Below are 17,419 nucleotides of genomic sequence, written 5' to 3'. Positions count from 1 at the left end.
CTTTTAACCACTTGTGTCCTGATTTCTTCTTGAGGCGAGTGTAAATGTATGGGCTTTTTCAGATCTTTCAATCAAATGGACAAAATCTAATGGAGAAACACACTGAGAGCCGCAGCTTTAGTTTCTGCTCTGACAGACTCAAGACCAGCCGAACGCTGTGAGTGTGTGTTAGAAATCGGGAATTGGTGAGAGAACATTGAGCTCGGGACGTTTTTCATCTTCAAACCAAATTTAGGTCTCCAGCTGACAGAGTTTAAATGGCTAGCGCGCTTCCCATAATGCAGTAGGTCAGTAGGCAGTGACTGTTCCTGTGCATTTGACCCCATGACCGTCTACACCATAGGCGCCGATTCATGTTTTCCTCCGTGGGTGCTCATGGGCGCACGCGCCCTTTAAAAAAAGACGTAAAAAAAGTAGTCAAACATTTTTTGCATTTCAGAACCTTAGGAAATGGACAGCGGCCGACATGAACACACACACACACCTATTTAATTGATAATACATTTACATTTATGCATTTGGTAGACGCTTTTATCCAAAGCGACTTACATTGCATTCAAGGTACACATTTTTTTTTCCATTATTGTCAGTTCTTGCTTTCCCTGGGAATCGAACCCATGACCTTGGCGTTGCTAGCACCACGCTCTACTGGTTGAGCTACAGGAAAGCATAATAAAGCTGTGAAGTAGCATATCTTTCAAATCAGGACAGCACCACTTCTCACAAATGCAGACAGGTTTGGAGATGAAAAGTTTAACTGAGTCCTAACCTCGATCAGCTTCGTGGGAAATTAAGAATCAATGTCACACAAGTCCACACAGTAAAATTGGTGGATAGGATATTGGAGCAGGCGACTGACAGCGACACACAGCACCAACTTCAATGTTTAATTTTAAATGAATGTAGCCTACTGGCAGTCTGGCACACGTGCTCGGTATTTTCCGTGGGTGTTCGAGCCCCAGAGCACCCACGGTATCGGCGCCTATGGTCTACACTACGAAAGCAATCCGGTCGAATGCGCTTTCGACGACCTCTGGAAGTGGTCGAAAGTGTACAAGCTCAAAACCTTTTAGAAAAAGGTCTGCAAATTTCCAAAGCACAAAGTCCCGCCAAAGACAGGTTTCTCTATGTCCGTGTCACTGTTTATGAACTCCCAGAAACGCCTCCATTGTAGTCTTGAGTTTTCTTCCGGGAACAAACCCGTCAAAATATTCCTCATTTAAATAATTGAGGGGCGGGGCCTAGTTGAGTTGGTTAGTAGTGTGTTGAAAATGCCAGTTAGGTTAAGGGGCGGGGCATTTCCCAAACACGCTCGAAGCGATTGATCAATCACAACACACTGGTCCAGCCGACCAATCAGAGCACAGTGTGCTTTTCAGAAGGAGGGGCTTCATAGAGACAGGAGCTAAACTGAGTGATACTGACAGACTCGGAAAAGAGGAGCTGCAAAAATGGAGAATATGGGGGGAAATGGTTTTAAACATTCAAGCATGACAACCTAGCCCAGAAAAAAAATCACGAATGTGAAAGGGCATAGTTTCGCATCTTTATATAAAGATCGACAGCATTGATAGGAAAAATTGCATGTACAGTAATGCATTTACAATGGAAATCTACAGGCCAAGGCCTTACAATAACCATGAAAATGCCCTCTATGTCCAACGTATAGTGACAACTTTGTGTGGGAAATGTTTCAAATCACTAACCTTCAAGGCCATATAAAGCCAGTAAACACTGCATTTTGCACAAGGACACCAGACACACAGGGAGACGTTTAGAAATATTATTTCTGCTTTTAAAGTGCACTTTCCTTTCCTGTCACGTGACCCACAGATCTAGCCCTGGAAAAGGCTCTGTTTGGCTGCGTGTTGAAGCCGTTGAAGATCCAGCTGCACCAGACGCTCGCATCTCTGCACACTCAGGACGGCTCTTTACAGAGGATCACAGAGAGCATGCTGGCCCACCAGGAGGCGGCGCTGGAGGGCCTGGCGGTGCGCGTGGGAGTCCTGGACGCTCGCGGTTTAGACAGAGCAAAGGCAAAGCTCACGCTGATGCAGCGCAGCCATTCGCCCATTGACAAGGTGTTGCTTTTGCTGCAGGTGTGCAAGAGTGTGTACAAGGCCATGGAGACGCAACCTGGTGAGAAAAGATGGTTTGTCATTGGGTGTAGGGCAACTTGAAAGGGATACTTCACCGCTTTTATATATTAAACTATGGTGGGGATCAAAAGTTTGGGCACCCCAAGTAAAAATTTGTTTGCAGTTGTTTAGAAAACTGAAAATAGTTGACGCCACAAAGCAGGAGAAGGCTATAAAAAGATAGCAAAGCATATTCAGATGCCAATATCCTCTGTTCAGAATGTAATTAAGAAATGGCAGTCATCAGAAACAGTGGAAGTTAAAGCAAGATCTGGAAGACCAAGAAAAATATCAGACAGAGCGGCTCGCAGGATTGAGAAAAGCGAGTCAAAACCCACGTTTGACTGCACGATCCCTCCGGAAAGATCTGGCAGACACTGGAGTTGTGGTACACTATTCCTCTGTAAAGAGATACTTGTATAAATATGGTCTTCATGGAGTCATCAGAAGATAACCTCTTCTACGTCCTCAACACAAAAATCAGCGTTTGAAGTTTGCAAATGAACATATAGACAAGCCTGATGCATTTTGGAAACGAGTTCTGTGGACCGGTGAGGTTAAAATAAAACTTTTTTGCTGGAATGAGCAAAGGTTTGTTTGGAGAAGAAAGGGCACAGAATTTAATGAGAAGAACCTCTGTCCAGCTGTTAAGCATGGGGGTGGATCGGTCATGTTTTGGGGTGGTATTGCAGCCAGTGGCACAGGGAACATTTCACTAGTAGAAGGAAAAATGGATTCAATTAAATTTCAACAAATTTTGAATGCTAACTTGATGCCATCTGTGAAAAGCAGAATTTAAAGAGAGGATGGCTTCTACAAATGGATAATGATCCTAAACACACCTCAGAATATACGATGGATTCCATCAAGAGGCATAAACTGAAGGTTTGCCATGGCCTTCACAATCTCCTGACCTCAACATAATTGAAAATCTATGGATAGACCTTAAAAGAGCAGTGCGTGACAGACAGCCCAGAAATCTCAAAGAACTGGAAGACTTTTGTAAGGAAGAATGGGCAAAGATACCTCAAACAAGAACTGAAAGACTCTTGGCTAGCTACAAAAAGCGTTTACAAGCTGGGATACTTGCCCAAGGGGGCAGTACAAGGTATTAACTGTGTAGGGTGCCCAAACTTTTGCAGACGGCATTTTTTTGTTTTCTGTTTATGTGTAAATGATGGAAATGAAATCTAACTTTTTTAAAAACTTATTATAAGAATGTCTTAATCTGTCATTTGATGCCTTTTGGAGATTTTTCCATCTTTTCTTGGCGTCTTTACGCACAATAATAAAAAAAAAAATTACCTGGGGTGCCCAAACTTTCAATCCCCACTGTATGTTATTCCCTTAGCTAAGCCGAGTTGATCCATCCCTCTGTCGTCTCAGTGCGTGCTCTTAATCTCTCTGACGCGCGGTGACAATCTGATGTCCACTAAGCCCAGTTCATTCACTATGGTACCAAAAATGTAAAAAGTCCCGCCTGAAAAATCCTCTCCTCCTATTGACAGAAATGAGAGAGTGAGGGGGAGATGTGAGGGAGGATTTTCAGCCGGGACTTTTTACTGCGCTGAGTCGAAGTACTCTCAGAAGTGCTAATCCGCCACACATTATAGTTCTCCTTTTTAATCCGCTTAGAAAAGCGGCATGTTTTATTTTGTGCCATCACACTTGATCGTTCAGCTATTGGTGTAACTGTATTTAAATAGGGAAACGTGGCGGTGTTTGGCCGCTTCTAACTTGATCTCTGTTTGGTACCATAGTGAATGAACTGGGCTTAGTGGGCTAAGCTAAATGCTATCAGATCGTCACCGCACGTCAGAGAGATTAAGAGCACGCACTGAGACGAGAGAGGTATGCATCAACTCGTCTTAGTTAAGGGAATAACATAGTTTAATTTGAAAAAGCGGTGAAGTATCCCTTTAAGCCGTTAAAGTTGAGACTTACACATATTTCCTCTGCAGATCAGGAAGTGGGGTCTGAGGACTTCCTACCAGCGCTGTCCTACGTGCTAGTTAAATGTAATACCCCGCAATTGCTCCTGGAGACGGAGTACATGATGGAGCTGCTTGAGCCGTCATGGCTGACAGGAGAGGGTAAAGGACAATCCACCTCAAAAACTACATTTCTGTTTAAAGAGCACCTATTCTGATTTTTACATGTTCAACTTTATTTAAAAGGTTAGTTCACCCAAAAATGAAATGTATGTCATTAACTCCTCCCCCTAATGTCGTTCCTCACCCGTAAGACCTCTGTTCATCTTCACACACAGTTTAAGATATTTTATATTTAGTCTGAGAGCGTATGCGAGTGTATGCACACTATACTGTCCATGTCCAGAAAGGGAATAAAAACATCATCACAGTAGTCCATATGGGACATCAGTTAGTTCATTAGAGTCTCTTGAAGCAGCGAAAATACATTTGGGTCCAAAAATATCAAAAACTACGACTTTATTCAGCATTGACTTCTCTTCTGCATTTGTTTTCAATCCTCAAATAAAGATTCAAACGGTTATGAATCAGCGGATTGATTCATGATTCGGATCGCGGGTCAAACTGCTGAAATCACGTGACATCGAGTGCACCCATTCAATCCCACAATGCACCGCAATAAAGAGTGTACAACTGATGTATACGTTCAACAGCTAGATAATACCCATAATGCATTGTTGAGAGTAGGTGCTGAAGGCAGCTGACCAATCAGAGCACATGGTTTTTTAGAAGGAGGGGCTTCATAGAGACAGAAACTAAACAGAGCGATACTGACAGACTGGGAAGACAGGAGCCGCAACAATAAAGAATAAGGGGGGAAAATAATGTGTTTTTTGAACATTTAACCGTGAAAACTTCTTCGAGTAGATCCAAAAATAACATCAAAACTTTGTAAAAGGGAATAATATGGCCTCTTGTTGCTTTTAATGTGAGGATTGTGTCATCAACTAGGTGGCACAAAAATGCTTCTGTGTACGATAACTGTTAGATAAATTGCAGACAAGACTGCATGAGCAATTAAAAATGACAAATATTTTCTTAAAGCGGGGGTGAAACACTCAGTTTCAGTCAATCTCATGTCAATCTTGAGTACCTATAGAGTAGTATTGCATCCTTCATATCTCCGAAAAGTCTCTAGTTTTATTATATTTATAAAAGAAATATGGGCTGTACCAAGTCTTTCCGGAAAAAACCGAGCGCCTGGAGGCGTATCGTGTGGGCGGAGCTAAAAAATGACGACCGCGAACAAAGCGGTGACGTCCTCAAGCGTGGAGAAACTCATGGATATCTCAGATAATAGATATGATCCAGAATCAAATCTGAGGCAGAAATAAATTGAACAGGAGAAACGGCAACAGCAGGACGTCCGTCTCTGTGGTATGGACTGTATTTAGTGGCCTGTCAACATTTGTGTGTCTTTACTCGCAGTTTATGAGAACATGATTCGGTTTATGGACTACTGTATGCGACTAAATCTTAGCAGTAGCAAGCAAAACGGGTTTGCACGTCAGACTAGTGTAACATACAGAGAACAACAATAGAGTCCGTTAGCGCATTTGAATGACGAAGCACGCGATCGTGTCGTTTACTGATGTTTACTCACGCGACGATAGCCAACAGCTCAGACATTTGAAGCAGTTTTACTCACCGGCTGCTTCCAAAGCAGGACCGAACCTTTATCGCTGGGACCGCTCCGTCAAAAACACACTTCTTTGGTATGATTTGGTGAAGTCCTGACAGCAGTGACCGTGGAAATCCACTTTGCGACGCGACTGAAGCGATGTTGTGAAGCTTCCCGTCATTTCTGCGTTCAAATCGGGTCAAATGCAGCGCTGCCTTCCCAGAATGCTGTGCTGAAGCGTTGAAGTCGCTCGACGTCACCCATAGGAATAAAGTGGAGCGCGGCGCGTCATAAGTGTTCACGGACGACTGGATCTGCAGCTGAGCGAGTGTTTACGGGCGTGCATTTCCTCTCTCTCGCTCTAGTCACGCGCACGCACCCTACCGTGAGAAGAGCCCGTACGGCCCATACAAGGACCTTCCGCTCTATTAACGTCAAGCCGACCCATACTCGAAAAAAACTCTCCGAAACTTGTGAGAAACCGGAAGGAGTATTTTTGACACAGAAATACTCCATCAAACGTCCAACATTAGTTTTTGAAACTTTGTCTATGTTTAGGATGGGAATCCAAGTCTTTAACAGTGTAAAAAGATCAGTATGCATGAAACAGCATCCCCCCCCCCCTTTAATAATGGAAATTTTGGTAACACTTTATTTTAAAGTTCAGTTATTAACTATTAACAAGTTGCTTATTAGCATGCATATTACTAGGATATTGTCTGTTTATTAGTTCTCATAAAGCACATATTAATGCCTTATTCTGCATGACCTTATTCTACATCTCTTAATCCTACCCGATTACTAAACTTAAACGCTACAAAAACTACCTTACTAACTATTAATAATGTTAATAGTGAATATGTGTTCCCCATACTAAAGTGTTACCAATTTTTTTTTTTTAGATCAGTGTTTTCGTTTAAAAATGAACCAATTAGCCGAAAACAAAAGTCTTGATTTTTAGCAATATTATACAAACCTTTCGAGGCGGTCGACCACGAGCTCTGAGCGTGTGATTTTTACTGGGCTTATCTTCATCAACTTCGACAGCCAAATTCCCAGAGAAGAAAAACACTACCTGAACAGAGCCACAGCAATCAGAAGTTGCTGTTACCATGGAAACCCAGCAACGACCACACATTCACATGAAGTCTTATGAATTATGTAATCAAGTTGATCTACCTACACTCTAAAACTATTTATATACAGAATATGTTTGAATTTGATTAATATCAATAATGATATGGTTCACGAAGTACAATGGATTTTTGCAGATTTTATAAGAATTAGTTGATGTTTTTAAGAGATGTACAGGGTGTTTGTGACGTCCCCAAACTAAGCAGTTTTCATGGTTGTTTGTTTGTAGGCGGATACTATTTGACGAGTGTGTATGCCAGCCTATGTCTGATCCAGAGCAAGCCTGGGACCACGCCCAGCTGCAGTCTGACCAATGAGGCTCAAGAGTACTTACGTGAGTGGAGCAGGAGGCGGGGTCAAGAAGCCAAGACCCAGAAGGACAGTCAGCAGAAACAGGTTGAAAACAACACGCGCACATCCATCTATCTATCCATCTATCTATCCATCTATCTATCCATCTATCTATCCATCTTTCTATCCATCTATCCATCTATCTATCCATCTATCCATCCATCCATCCATCCATCCATCCATCCATTTTTTGGTTTGGCGGTTGCCAGGAGAATGCAACTTGCCTGATTGCATTGGGCCAAGTGTAAAGTTTGGTGGAGGGGGGATTATGGTGTGGGTTGTTTTTCAGGGGTTGAGCTTGACCCCTTAGTTCCAGTGAAAGGAACTCTTAATGCATCAACATGCCAAGACATTTTGGACAATTTGATGCTCCCAACTTTGTGGGAAAAACAAACAACTTCCTGTCCCAACATGACTGCACCAGTCTATCTATCTATCTATCTATCTATCTATCTATCTATCTATCTATCTATCTATCTATCTATCTATCTATCTATCTATCTATCTATCTATCTATCTATCTATCTATCTATCTATCTATCTATCTATCTAATCTCAAATGATTGTTTATTTATTTAAATCAGATTGACCCCTAACTGTGTGTTTGTTTCTTGTTGTTTCCTGTCGGAGTGCAGCGGTTCATCCGTGTGTTGTTCCAGGATGACAATCGCAGCGGCGTGCGGACTCTTCTCTGGAAGGCCGGAGAGAAGGTGGAAGCTTTAGCCCAAGCCTGCGCCGGCCTGTTCGGGGTGAGCGATCCGCAGCACTACTGCCTGTTCTGGAGGAGCGAAGGGGAGATGCTTCCTCTGCCGGCCCACATTCAGCCCCATCAGCTGGGCATGCACGAGGGGGCGTCCCTGTCCTACCTCCGCTGCGATCACGACTTCAGCAAGATGCGCAGACTGACCAGAGGCGGCGCCGTAGATCTGGGGGAGTCCGTGTGTGAGGAGTGAGGAGAAGCAGGTGCACAATATGACTTTATATTTTTTTGTCACATTCGTGGCAAGAGGTTTATGGATGTCCCACAGTATTTGAATGCTGTATATGTGTTCAGTTCTATGGATGATGGTGATTATTTTTCATTTGTGTTGGGTGTAAACAGAGAGCACAATAGCATTTCCAATTAATCGAAGCAAAAAGCAAGATACTTGGTAATAATGCAAAAAGCAATATCTGCCAAACAGGAGATCTGAGATTCAGCTGTCAACTTATTGATAGCTTGCAGAGGTATGCATTGCAGAGTAATACCAAAGTGTTGAACGTAATAAAGAAAAAAAAAAAGTAATACAAATATTTATGTTTAAACAATCATATATGTACACATCCTACATGCTCTGAGTATTGGCACTGTATCTACACTGGATGTGCTCCTATTATAATCACCGGAGCTGTTTGCACTGGAAGTGTGTCGCGATGCACCTTCTGTTTTTGACACATTACTGCAGACTCTTTATTACTTTTCTTCATCTGAATTTCATATATATATATCGTATTTGAATTGAAAAGTTCTGGTCAACTGATAGTGATTATTATTATTTTTTAAATTTGATGGCTGATATCTTAGAGAGCAGAGTGTCTGATGGCCGATATAAAGCCAATAATAATAATATTAATAAGAATAAAGTATTAGACAGAACTGTTGAACTAATGAAGGAGGAAAATGGAAGTTCTTTTCTTAGCTTTGTCAAAATAAAAGTGATTCCGATAAATAAATACAATTTAAGTTGTAATGAAGTTTCACATGATCAAGACACAAATTAGCTTATTTTGCTGATTAGAAAATTGATAAAATCTTTTTTTTTTCATTTTACATCATAACATTTCATGATAGTGTTATATATATATGTATGTGTATATATATATTTATATATATATATATATATATATATATATATACACATAAAAAGATTTTATATGTTTTCTAATCAGAAAAATAAGCAAATCACAACCTAAATTGTGCTTTATAACATGCAACACTTAATTGTAATGCAGATTTTTAATAAAGATAAAAAGGCAAATATCTGGCAAACTAAAAAAAGGCAAACTAATATATATATATATATTAGTACATTTTACACCCATGCATTTTTGTTATATACTCTACTGTTCAAAAGTTGAGGGTTGGGTTAGTGTTTTTATTTTTTTCTTCAGATATTTTAATGTTTTTGAAAGAAGTCATTTGACCAAAAACAGTAAAAAACTGACATAATAATTTATTTCGCTTTTTATTTTGGAAACAGCAAGTGATAATTGTTTTTTCTTTGATTATTTGATGAATAGATTTATAGCATTTATTTATATTAGAGTCTTTTGTAACATCATACATGTCTTGACTGTCACTTTTGATCAATTTAATGCATCCTTGATGAATAAAAGTATTATTATAATTTTTTTTTTATCTTACTGTCCTCAAACCTTTGAACACTAAGTGTATATTTAAGAAACAAAAAAATGTAACAAAATGCAAATATACTGTAGCTTATTGGTTCGAGCTGATGTGCAGCGGTGACATTTCCAGTGTAGACGGTCCAGTGTGTAAACAGTGAGTCTGGAGTGTGAAGGTTTGAGTATATTGTGAGTTTTGCGGTAACACTGCTGTACTGCAGTCTGCTTGTGGTACTCTGAGTTTTACTTGAACTGCGCCGGCTATTTTGTTAGCTGAACATTAACTGAATGAACATCATCACTGAATCACCACTGGCCTGATATGTGTGTGTTTATTTGATTTATTCTTTAATATCCTTCAGAAAGCAGACTATTTCAGTGTTTGAAGGATGTAGTGAACATGTGGCATCATTATCATTTGTGAATACTCCATGTAAATAGACTCCAAAGAAACAAGCTGGTTGTGTTTTGCAGAAGTGTTCAGCACAGATAGTGTATTATGTCACGCTCGCTGAATGTACAGCTCTGCTTTCACCTCACGGTGGACAAATGAACTCGTCCACACTGTGAGGAGCTTGGATTACGGCTGCCCACAATTCAACTCGCACTGGAAAGCAAACTGTGTTAAAGTCGGAGAGGATTTCCCTCTTGGATTGAAGAGAGGAGAGTGAATCTCAAAATGGCCATCAAGTGTCAAACTTGAGTATTTCATTGACAGGTTTTAGTTTTAAGCCAGTCATCTGCAGGAAACGGTGCCGTTTGTGCCCGATAAATTCGGGATTTTTTTATTAAAGTGCCCGTATTATGCTTTTTTTTCAGGTATTACCTTTCATGTAGTGTGTACACTGCAAAAAATGCTTTTCTTACTTAGTATTTTTGTCTCGTTTTTCGACCAAACATCTAAAAATTCTTAATACCAGAAGTATTTACTAGACAAGCAAAAGTAATTGTCTCTCAAAATTAAGAGAGTTTTTGTTTAAAATAAGACAAATAATCAATTTATTGTAATAAATAATTTAAAGAAAAAGTTATTTTAATTCAAACAGAAAACAACATTATTTTTCTTATCCCATTGGCAGATTATTTAGCTTATTTTAAGCAAAAACTCTCTTTAATTTTGAGTTATTTTTTCCAAAACAAGACAATAATTTGTACTTGTCTAGTAAATGTTTCTTAATGTAAGAATATTTTGAAATTTTGACTAGAAACAAGACGAAAATACTAATTATGAGCATTTTTTGCAGTGTAATAGAGCTGTTTGTGAGCATAAAAGGTCTTGTCTGCAGAGTTTTGTCTGCCAAAAGAATCTGTCTAATCCGTCTGAAACGAATCGTTAATATTACTTGCTCGAACCTTTGTAACACATTTGCATAATGCCAGCCTTTGGTTTTCATTGGCCGCCTGCAAACAACGTTTGCCCCGCCCACTAACACTGCAGGTGCAGCTGAGACTGGAAGAGTTTGGTTTGTGTTGTTAACATGTCGAGAAGATTTTTATCCACTTCCAAAGGGCAAGATTGATATGATAAAAAAGCACCATCGTTCCTGTTGATATCTCTGTGTGTGTCCATTCAGGTATGCTAATGAGCGTTTGGTATCTGACGCAGTCGACCAATCACAGCAGAGGACGCTCTCAGAAAGGCGGGCTTTAGAGAAACTGGATCGTTAATTGAACCGTTTCAGACACTGTAAGAAAAGATCTCATGCTGCAATGGATATTAGGAGAAAATGAATGTTTTTTGACCTTAGATTTAGGATCTATTGTAGAAAACTCCAAAACAAAATGCCATATTGGGCGCACTTTAAAGCCATGCGGTAAAATAAACGCCATAGTTACTCTTCGTATCACTGTGTGTGTACAAGTGCCTCCAAAAGCTGAAATTCAGAAATGACTATGGAGGTCAACAATGCCTGCCCACTTTTTCAGGGGCGTTGATTCAGGAAGTACGTTTTCTATTCAATTCTCAAATTTAAAAAGAGAAAAATGTCTTTGTTAAAGTGTTATAAGCCATGAACCAATCAGCTGAGAGGTCAATCACAACATTACAAACTTTGAGCTGAAGTAAAAAGTACAAGAATGTGTACTGAAAGAACAATTTAATCAAACTACTCATTAAACTTGTTGATTATATACATGTAGATAAAGTTTATTGCAAAGTATGCATATATAAAAATATTCCATTACGTCATTTGCGGTGTATCATGGAATGGGCGGAGCTAATGAGATCTTTTGTTGCATTTTGCTTGTTTTTACTCTGATTGGTTTCTGTACAGCATCATGGGTAATGTAGTTTTTCACCACTGTTAAACACGATTCGTTTAATATTTAGTTGAAATGATACAGCAAATACCATCGGATAGCAACCTCGTAGCTCACAGTAGGGCTGTCTTTAAAGGTTTACAAGTTATAACCACAAATCAGCTTTCAAGAAATCAAAATTGCTGTTTTTTACTTCTGGAGCCAGACTGCTGCACTGTTTATGGGCGCCAGTCACCAATCAGTAGACCAGTCACAACTGATCTGACCAATCAGAGCAGGCTTTGGGAAAGGCGGGGCTTAGAGAGACTGAATCTTCGCTCGAACCTTTTCAGACACTGCAGGGCTCGACATTAACGCTTGTCCGGGACAAGTAGGTTTTTTGAAGGGACAAGTGAAAGAGAATTTTACTTGCCCGACAGACAATTGCCTGATAAAACAAAAAATAACTAGCGAATCACCAAAATGCAAGAATGATTGTGCATTAATTTAGTGTAAGTGGGGATCGATAGTCGGTAATAATATATGATGAACTGACGATTACAAGGTCGCCTCTAGAGCGTTTAAGCTGTTTCCTGAATACCATCACGACTAAAAATGACACTGATTTCATATGACAGCTCCATAAACAACTAATTAACATTCACTTTACGTCACTTTCATTTTAGATGCAATATTGAGTGTTTTGTTCTATTTTAGCAGTGAAAATCGTTCATTTGAAGAACCGTAACGTCCCACAGCAACAAGTGTTACTGAACGATTCAGTGTTTGAATGAATCGTTTGAATGAACGACTCAGTGACTCACTCATTAAGACGGCCACCTGCTGCCACCTACTGGAGGTTTAGTTTCCTGTTTAAACATTTCTTTCCAACATTTCTTGTTTTGTCTATTCAAAACTACAAATCTCGAAACATTATTTAACGCAGTTGTTATTTTTCAGTGTAAATGATTTAATTTAATTGGTAACAGCCCTTATAGTGTCTTAATTTAACTGTATTTATTGATCAAATTTAACAATATAAAATTAAACCTGAAGCATAGCCTATATTTAATAAGATTAGGGGGAAATGCCCTTTATAAAAGATAAAATTATCACAAATTTGAAATGGAAAAAATAAATATATATATATCACAAATATGCAGATTTAAATATGTCAAGGCTGATTGAACATTGGTAAGAATATTGCTTCAGAATAAATTATACAACCCCAAATCAGAAAAAGTTGGGACTGTATGGAATGTGCAAATAAAATAAGAAAGAAGTGATTTCTAAAATTACTTTGACTTGTATTTCATTGCAGACAATATGAACACAAAATATTTCATGTTTTGTCTGGTCAACTTCATGTCATTTGTGAATATGCATCCTTTCCTGTCATTCAGACCTGCAACACATTTCAAAAAAAGTTGGGACAGTAAAGCATTTACCAGTTTGTAATGTTGCTATTCCTTTTCACAACACTTAAAAGACCTTTAGGGACTGAAGACACCAAGTGATGAAGTGTTTCAGGTGTAATTTTGTCCCATTCTTCCTGCAAACAAGTCTTAAGGTGGGCAACAGTACGGCGTCTTCGTTGTCGCATTTTGCGCTTCAAAATGCGCCACACATTCTGTATTGGAGACAGGTCGGGACTGCAGGCAGGCCAGTCAAGTACCCGTACCCTCTTCCTCCGCAGCCAGGACTTTGTAATGTGTGCAGAATGTGGTTTTGCATTGTCTTGTTGAAATATGCATGGAGGTCCCTGGAAAAGATATCTTCTTGAAGGCAGCATATTATGCTCCAAAATCTCTATGTACTTTTCAGCATTAATGGTGCCTTCACAGAAGTGCCAGTTACCTTTGCCAAGGGCACTGACACAACCCCATACCATGACAGACCCTGGCTTTTGGACTTGTTGCTGGTAACAGTCTGGATGATCCTTTTCTTCTTTGGTCCGGAGCACATGGCGTCCATTCCTCCCAAAACAATACCTGAAATACTGATTCATCTGACCACAGTACACATTTCCACTGTGTGATGGTCCATCCCAGATGCCTCCGAGCCCAGAGAAGTCGACGGCGCTTCTGGACACTGTTAACATAAGGCTTCCTTTTGGCACAGTACAGTTTTAACTGGCATTTGTGGATGAAACTACGTATTGTGGTACTTGACAAAGGTTTGCCAAAGTAGTCCTGAGCCCATGTGGTGATATCGCTTCTAGATGAATGACGATTCTTGATGCAGTGCCGCCTGAGGGATCGGAGATCACGGTTGTTCAGCTTAGGCTTGTGGCCTTGTCCTTTACGCACTGAAATTCCTCCAGATTCCTTGAATCTTGTAATTATGTTATGCACTGTTGAATGTGAAATATCCCAATCTCTTCCTATCTTTCTTTGAGGAACATTGTTTTTGAACATTTCAATAATTTTCTCACGTATTTGTTGGCAAACTGGCGATCCTCGGCCCATCTTTGCTCCTAAAGGATTAGATCTTTCTTGGATGCTGCTTTTGTACCAAATCATAATTTCAATCACCTGTTGACATCACCTGTTTCAAATCACATCATTATTTAACCCTTTTACCTCATTACTAGCCCTAAATTGCTCCTGTCCCAACTTTTTTTGAAATGTGTTGCAGGTCTGAATGACAGGAAAGGATGCATATTTACAAATGACATGAAGTTTCTTTTTTTATTTGCGTTTTCCAAACTGTCCCTACTTTTTCTGATTTGGGGTTGTATTTACAACACACAAAAAACAAAACAAAAAATTCTACCTTTTTTCCGGACAAGCAAATGTTTTACTCGGACAGGTGAATGAACGATTTACTTGTCAAAAGGACAAGCTCAAGAACATGCTTAATGTCAAGCCCTGCACTGAGAAAAGAGCTGAAGGTGCAAAAGGATATTATGAGAAAATAAAGGAAACAAAACGATGAATTCTGCTTTTTAATCAGCATAACAGGGGCACTTTAAACACTTTAAACCCCAATCTGAAATATGTGGTTTGCTTTGCAAAGTTATTTATCGTTACTAACTGTAAATGTAAAAGGCGACATTATTTGGACCATGCACTGAGTATGCACTTTCAATACGTACAAGTTTAATAGATGATATAGATAATTCTACACTTTTGTGTGCCTTACAACATTATAATTGAAAAATGAAATGTATTATGGGTTTATTTAGGGTTGAACATCAGGGCATAAATGTCTGTTTTAATTAATACCAATGAACAATTAAATAAAAGTAATTATTATAACCCACTTATATCATTGTATAACCCAGTCAAATGTAATGATATATTGAAATATGCAAATATTGATTTATTGTTCGGTTCCTGTGGTTAAATCTCACGGCAGCGTTTCCTGCGGATGTCTGGCCACACGACTGTTGCATCAAAAGATATTTCGCCGGTTTCACTTTGACTTTGAATGTGACATATTTTCTTTCTCCAGTGAATTGTTGTAACTATAAATGTGATGCTTATTCTACATGGGGCTCTGATTATGAGTTGAGTTTTGATGCTTTTTATTGCTGGATCAGTTGAACTCTTGACCGATGCATGCGTTGGCTTGTGATGCGCTTCATTGTGATGCATGAATGAACAATATGCTTCATATGACGTCGCGCACAGATTCATTTCTCTGAATGTTTGCTGCCTACAGAACGGTGCTGTACGCTTGTTCACTGACTCTATTAAACTCCTATATGAATGCTATCTGTCTCTGGAGCTGTTGGTGATTATGGGTTATTGTTTGGGCTTTAATGCACTCACACACCTGAAGTCTAGGACGTTTGTAGTCCACTAGATGGCAGCAGCAGCTTAGTGAAAAAAATGTAATGTTGATTTGAGGCACTTTTCTCAGTTTTTCCAAGGAAATAAAGAGTAGAGAGATGAATTATCAACACGTGTTTTTTATTCAGTTTAATCTATGTTAGCATGTACAAATATCTGTAAAATAAGCCATTTCTATAGTTTTAAAATTACTATTTATTTTGTATATATTTTTCAAAGTAGGACAGATTTGCTTGTATAAAAGCCCAAGAATTGAGTTACATTTTTACAAAACTTCCTTTAGAAATTTGTTCAGAGGGAAAAGTTCATAAATAGCGTAGGTGAGTAATATAATTAAACTTACTTAAAATAATAGCTACACTGTAAAAAATATTGTTGGTTTAACTTAAAAAAGTAAGTAACCTGGCTGCCATAAAATTATGAGTTTATTGAAATTAAACATTTGCGTTGATACAATGAAGGAAATTTGTTTAATAAATAGAAACTCAAATTATTATTGTATCTGAACCACATAAAAAATGTGATAACTCATGAAAATAGCACAATTTGTCATGTTTCACTGCGTCATCAGAAATAAAACACACAATTACCCAATATGCTTACAAAATCTTTTAATAATATTTGAATAAAGGTTGTTGATTGTCAAAAATGTTCATTGTATTAACTCACATTTTTATTTTCAATGAACTCAAAATTTTAAGGAAACCAGGTAACTTTTTTTGTTAAATCTTTTTTTACAGTATATGATATCAAGTCTATAGTATGTCCTCTTAGAATCGATTTCCATTTAGATAGCTAGTTATAGTCACCATGAACTCAATACTTTTATGCAATACTGCAGTATATTATATGATTTATCCGTGCACGTCATTATTTTAGTTAAATTCACGTGCCTCGTTTAATCCGAATAATTCCCCTCCCTCTTGTAGTGACATCTCTTCTCTGATGAGGACGAGGGCGGGGCAATAACCTGTCAATCACATGAGATCCACCAATAGCAAACCACAACCATCCAATCAGTTCCCCGCAGACTAATCAAAGTCAAACTTTGCCCTACATTTGTTCTTGTTTGTGAAGCGTTTACTCTCACAATAGGGAAGAAAAAACGATCGCAACTTCAGTTTCGTGCCGACTTTAGTTATCTATCTATACGCTGTAAAAAAAGTATTTAAAAAAATAAGTTTCCTAGTTACCTTAAAATTTTGAGTTCATTAAAATTAAAAATGTGAGTTAATACAATGAACATTTTTGAGAATCGACAACCTTTATTTAAATATTATTAAAAGATTTTGTAAGCATATTGGGTAATTGTGTGTTTTATTTCTGATGACGCAGTGAAACATGACAAAATGTGCTTTTCATGATTTATGTGATTCAGATACAATAATAGTTTGAGTTTCTATTTATTAAACCAATTTCCTTCATTATATCAACTCAAACGTTTAATTTTAATAAACTCAAAATTTTAAGGCAACCAGGTTACTTACTTTTTTAAGATAAATAAGAATATTTCTACGGGCCAAACCAGGCAAATTAAAGAGCACAGATGCAGCCGGATCTTTTCCATAATGACCAACACAATCCACCAGTCTGGTTTAAGACATGCTTTTATAGGCGGTAAATAATGGCACAAACACCAGTACATTCACGAGCGCTAACCTTAGTAAATCACCTTGCATGATTTATTTCAATACTCTCCTCACGTAAATTATGCTTCTGAAAGGGAAACTCATACAAATGCATATGAAATAAGGTCAGCCGCAA

General features: G+C 38.6%; 1 protein-coding gene and 1 non-coding gene across 3 annotated transcripts in view; one reads left to right on the top strand and one right to left on the bottom strand.

Moving 5' to 3' along the window:
- Positions 1–17,419, top strand: part of rin1b (Ras and Rab interactor 1b) — a 111,083-nt gene that overhangs the window by 53,248 nt on the left and 40,416 nt on the right. The window contains exons 8-11 of one of the 2 annotated variants that reach the window (XM_067447313.1): positions 1,834–2,139; positions 4,100–4,231; positions 7,114–7,280; positions 7,871–8,198. In XM_067447313.1, coding sequence (XP_067303414.1) covers positions 1,834–2,139; positions 4,100–4,231; positions 7,114–7,280; positions 7,871–8,188 — 923 coding nt within the window. In that variant the 3' untranslated portion in view covers positions 8,189–8,198. Of the gene's footprint in view, positions 1–1,833; positions 2,140–4,099; positions 4,232–7,113; positions 7,281–7,870; positions 13,132–17,419 lie in introns of those variants that run through there. The other variant, XM_067447304.1, reaches the window with a different exon arrangement.
- trnaa-agc (transfer RNA alanine (anticodon AGC)) lies at positions 595–669 on the bottom strand. Its single transcript has one exon. It is a non-coding gene; the product is annotated as a tRNA-Ala (tRNA).

This window comes from Pseudorasbora parva, chromosome 1 (genome assembly GCF_024679245.1).
Source record: "Pseudorasbora parva isolate DD20220531a chromosome 1, ASM2467924v1, whole genome shotgun sequence".
NCBI lineage: Eukaryota > Metazoa > Chordata > Actinopteri > Cypriniformes > Gobionidae > Pseudorasbora > Pseudorasbora parva.
This window is presented reverse-complemented; position numbering and strand designations above follow the sequence as displayed.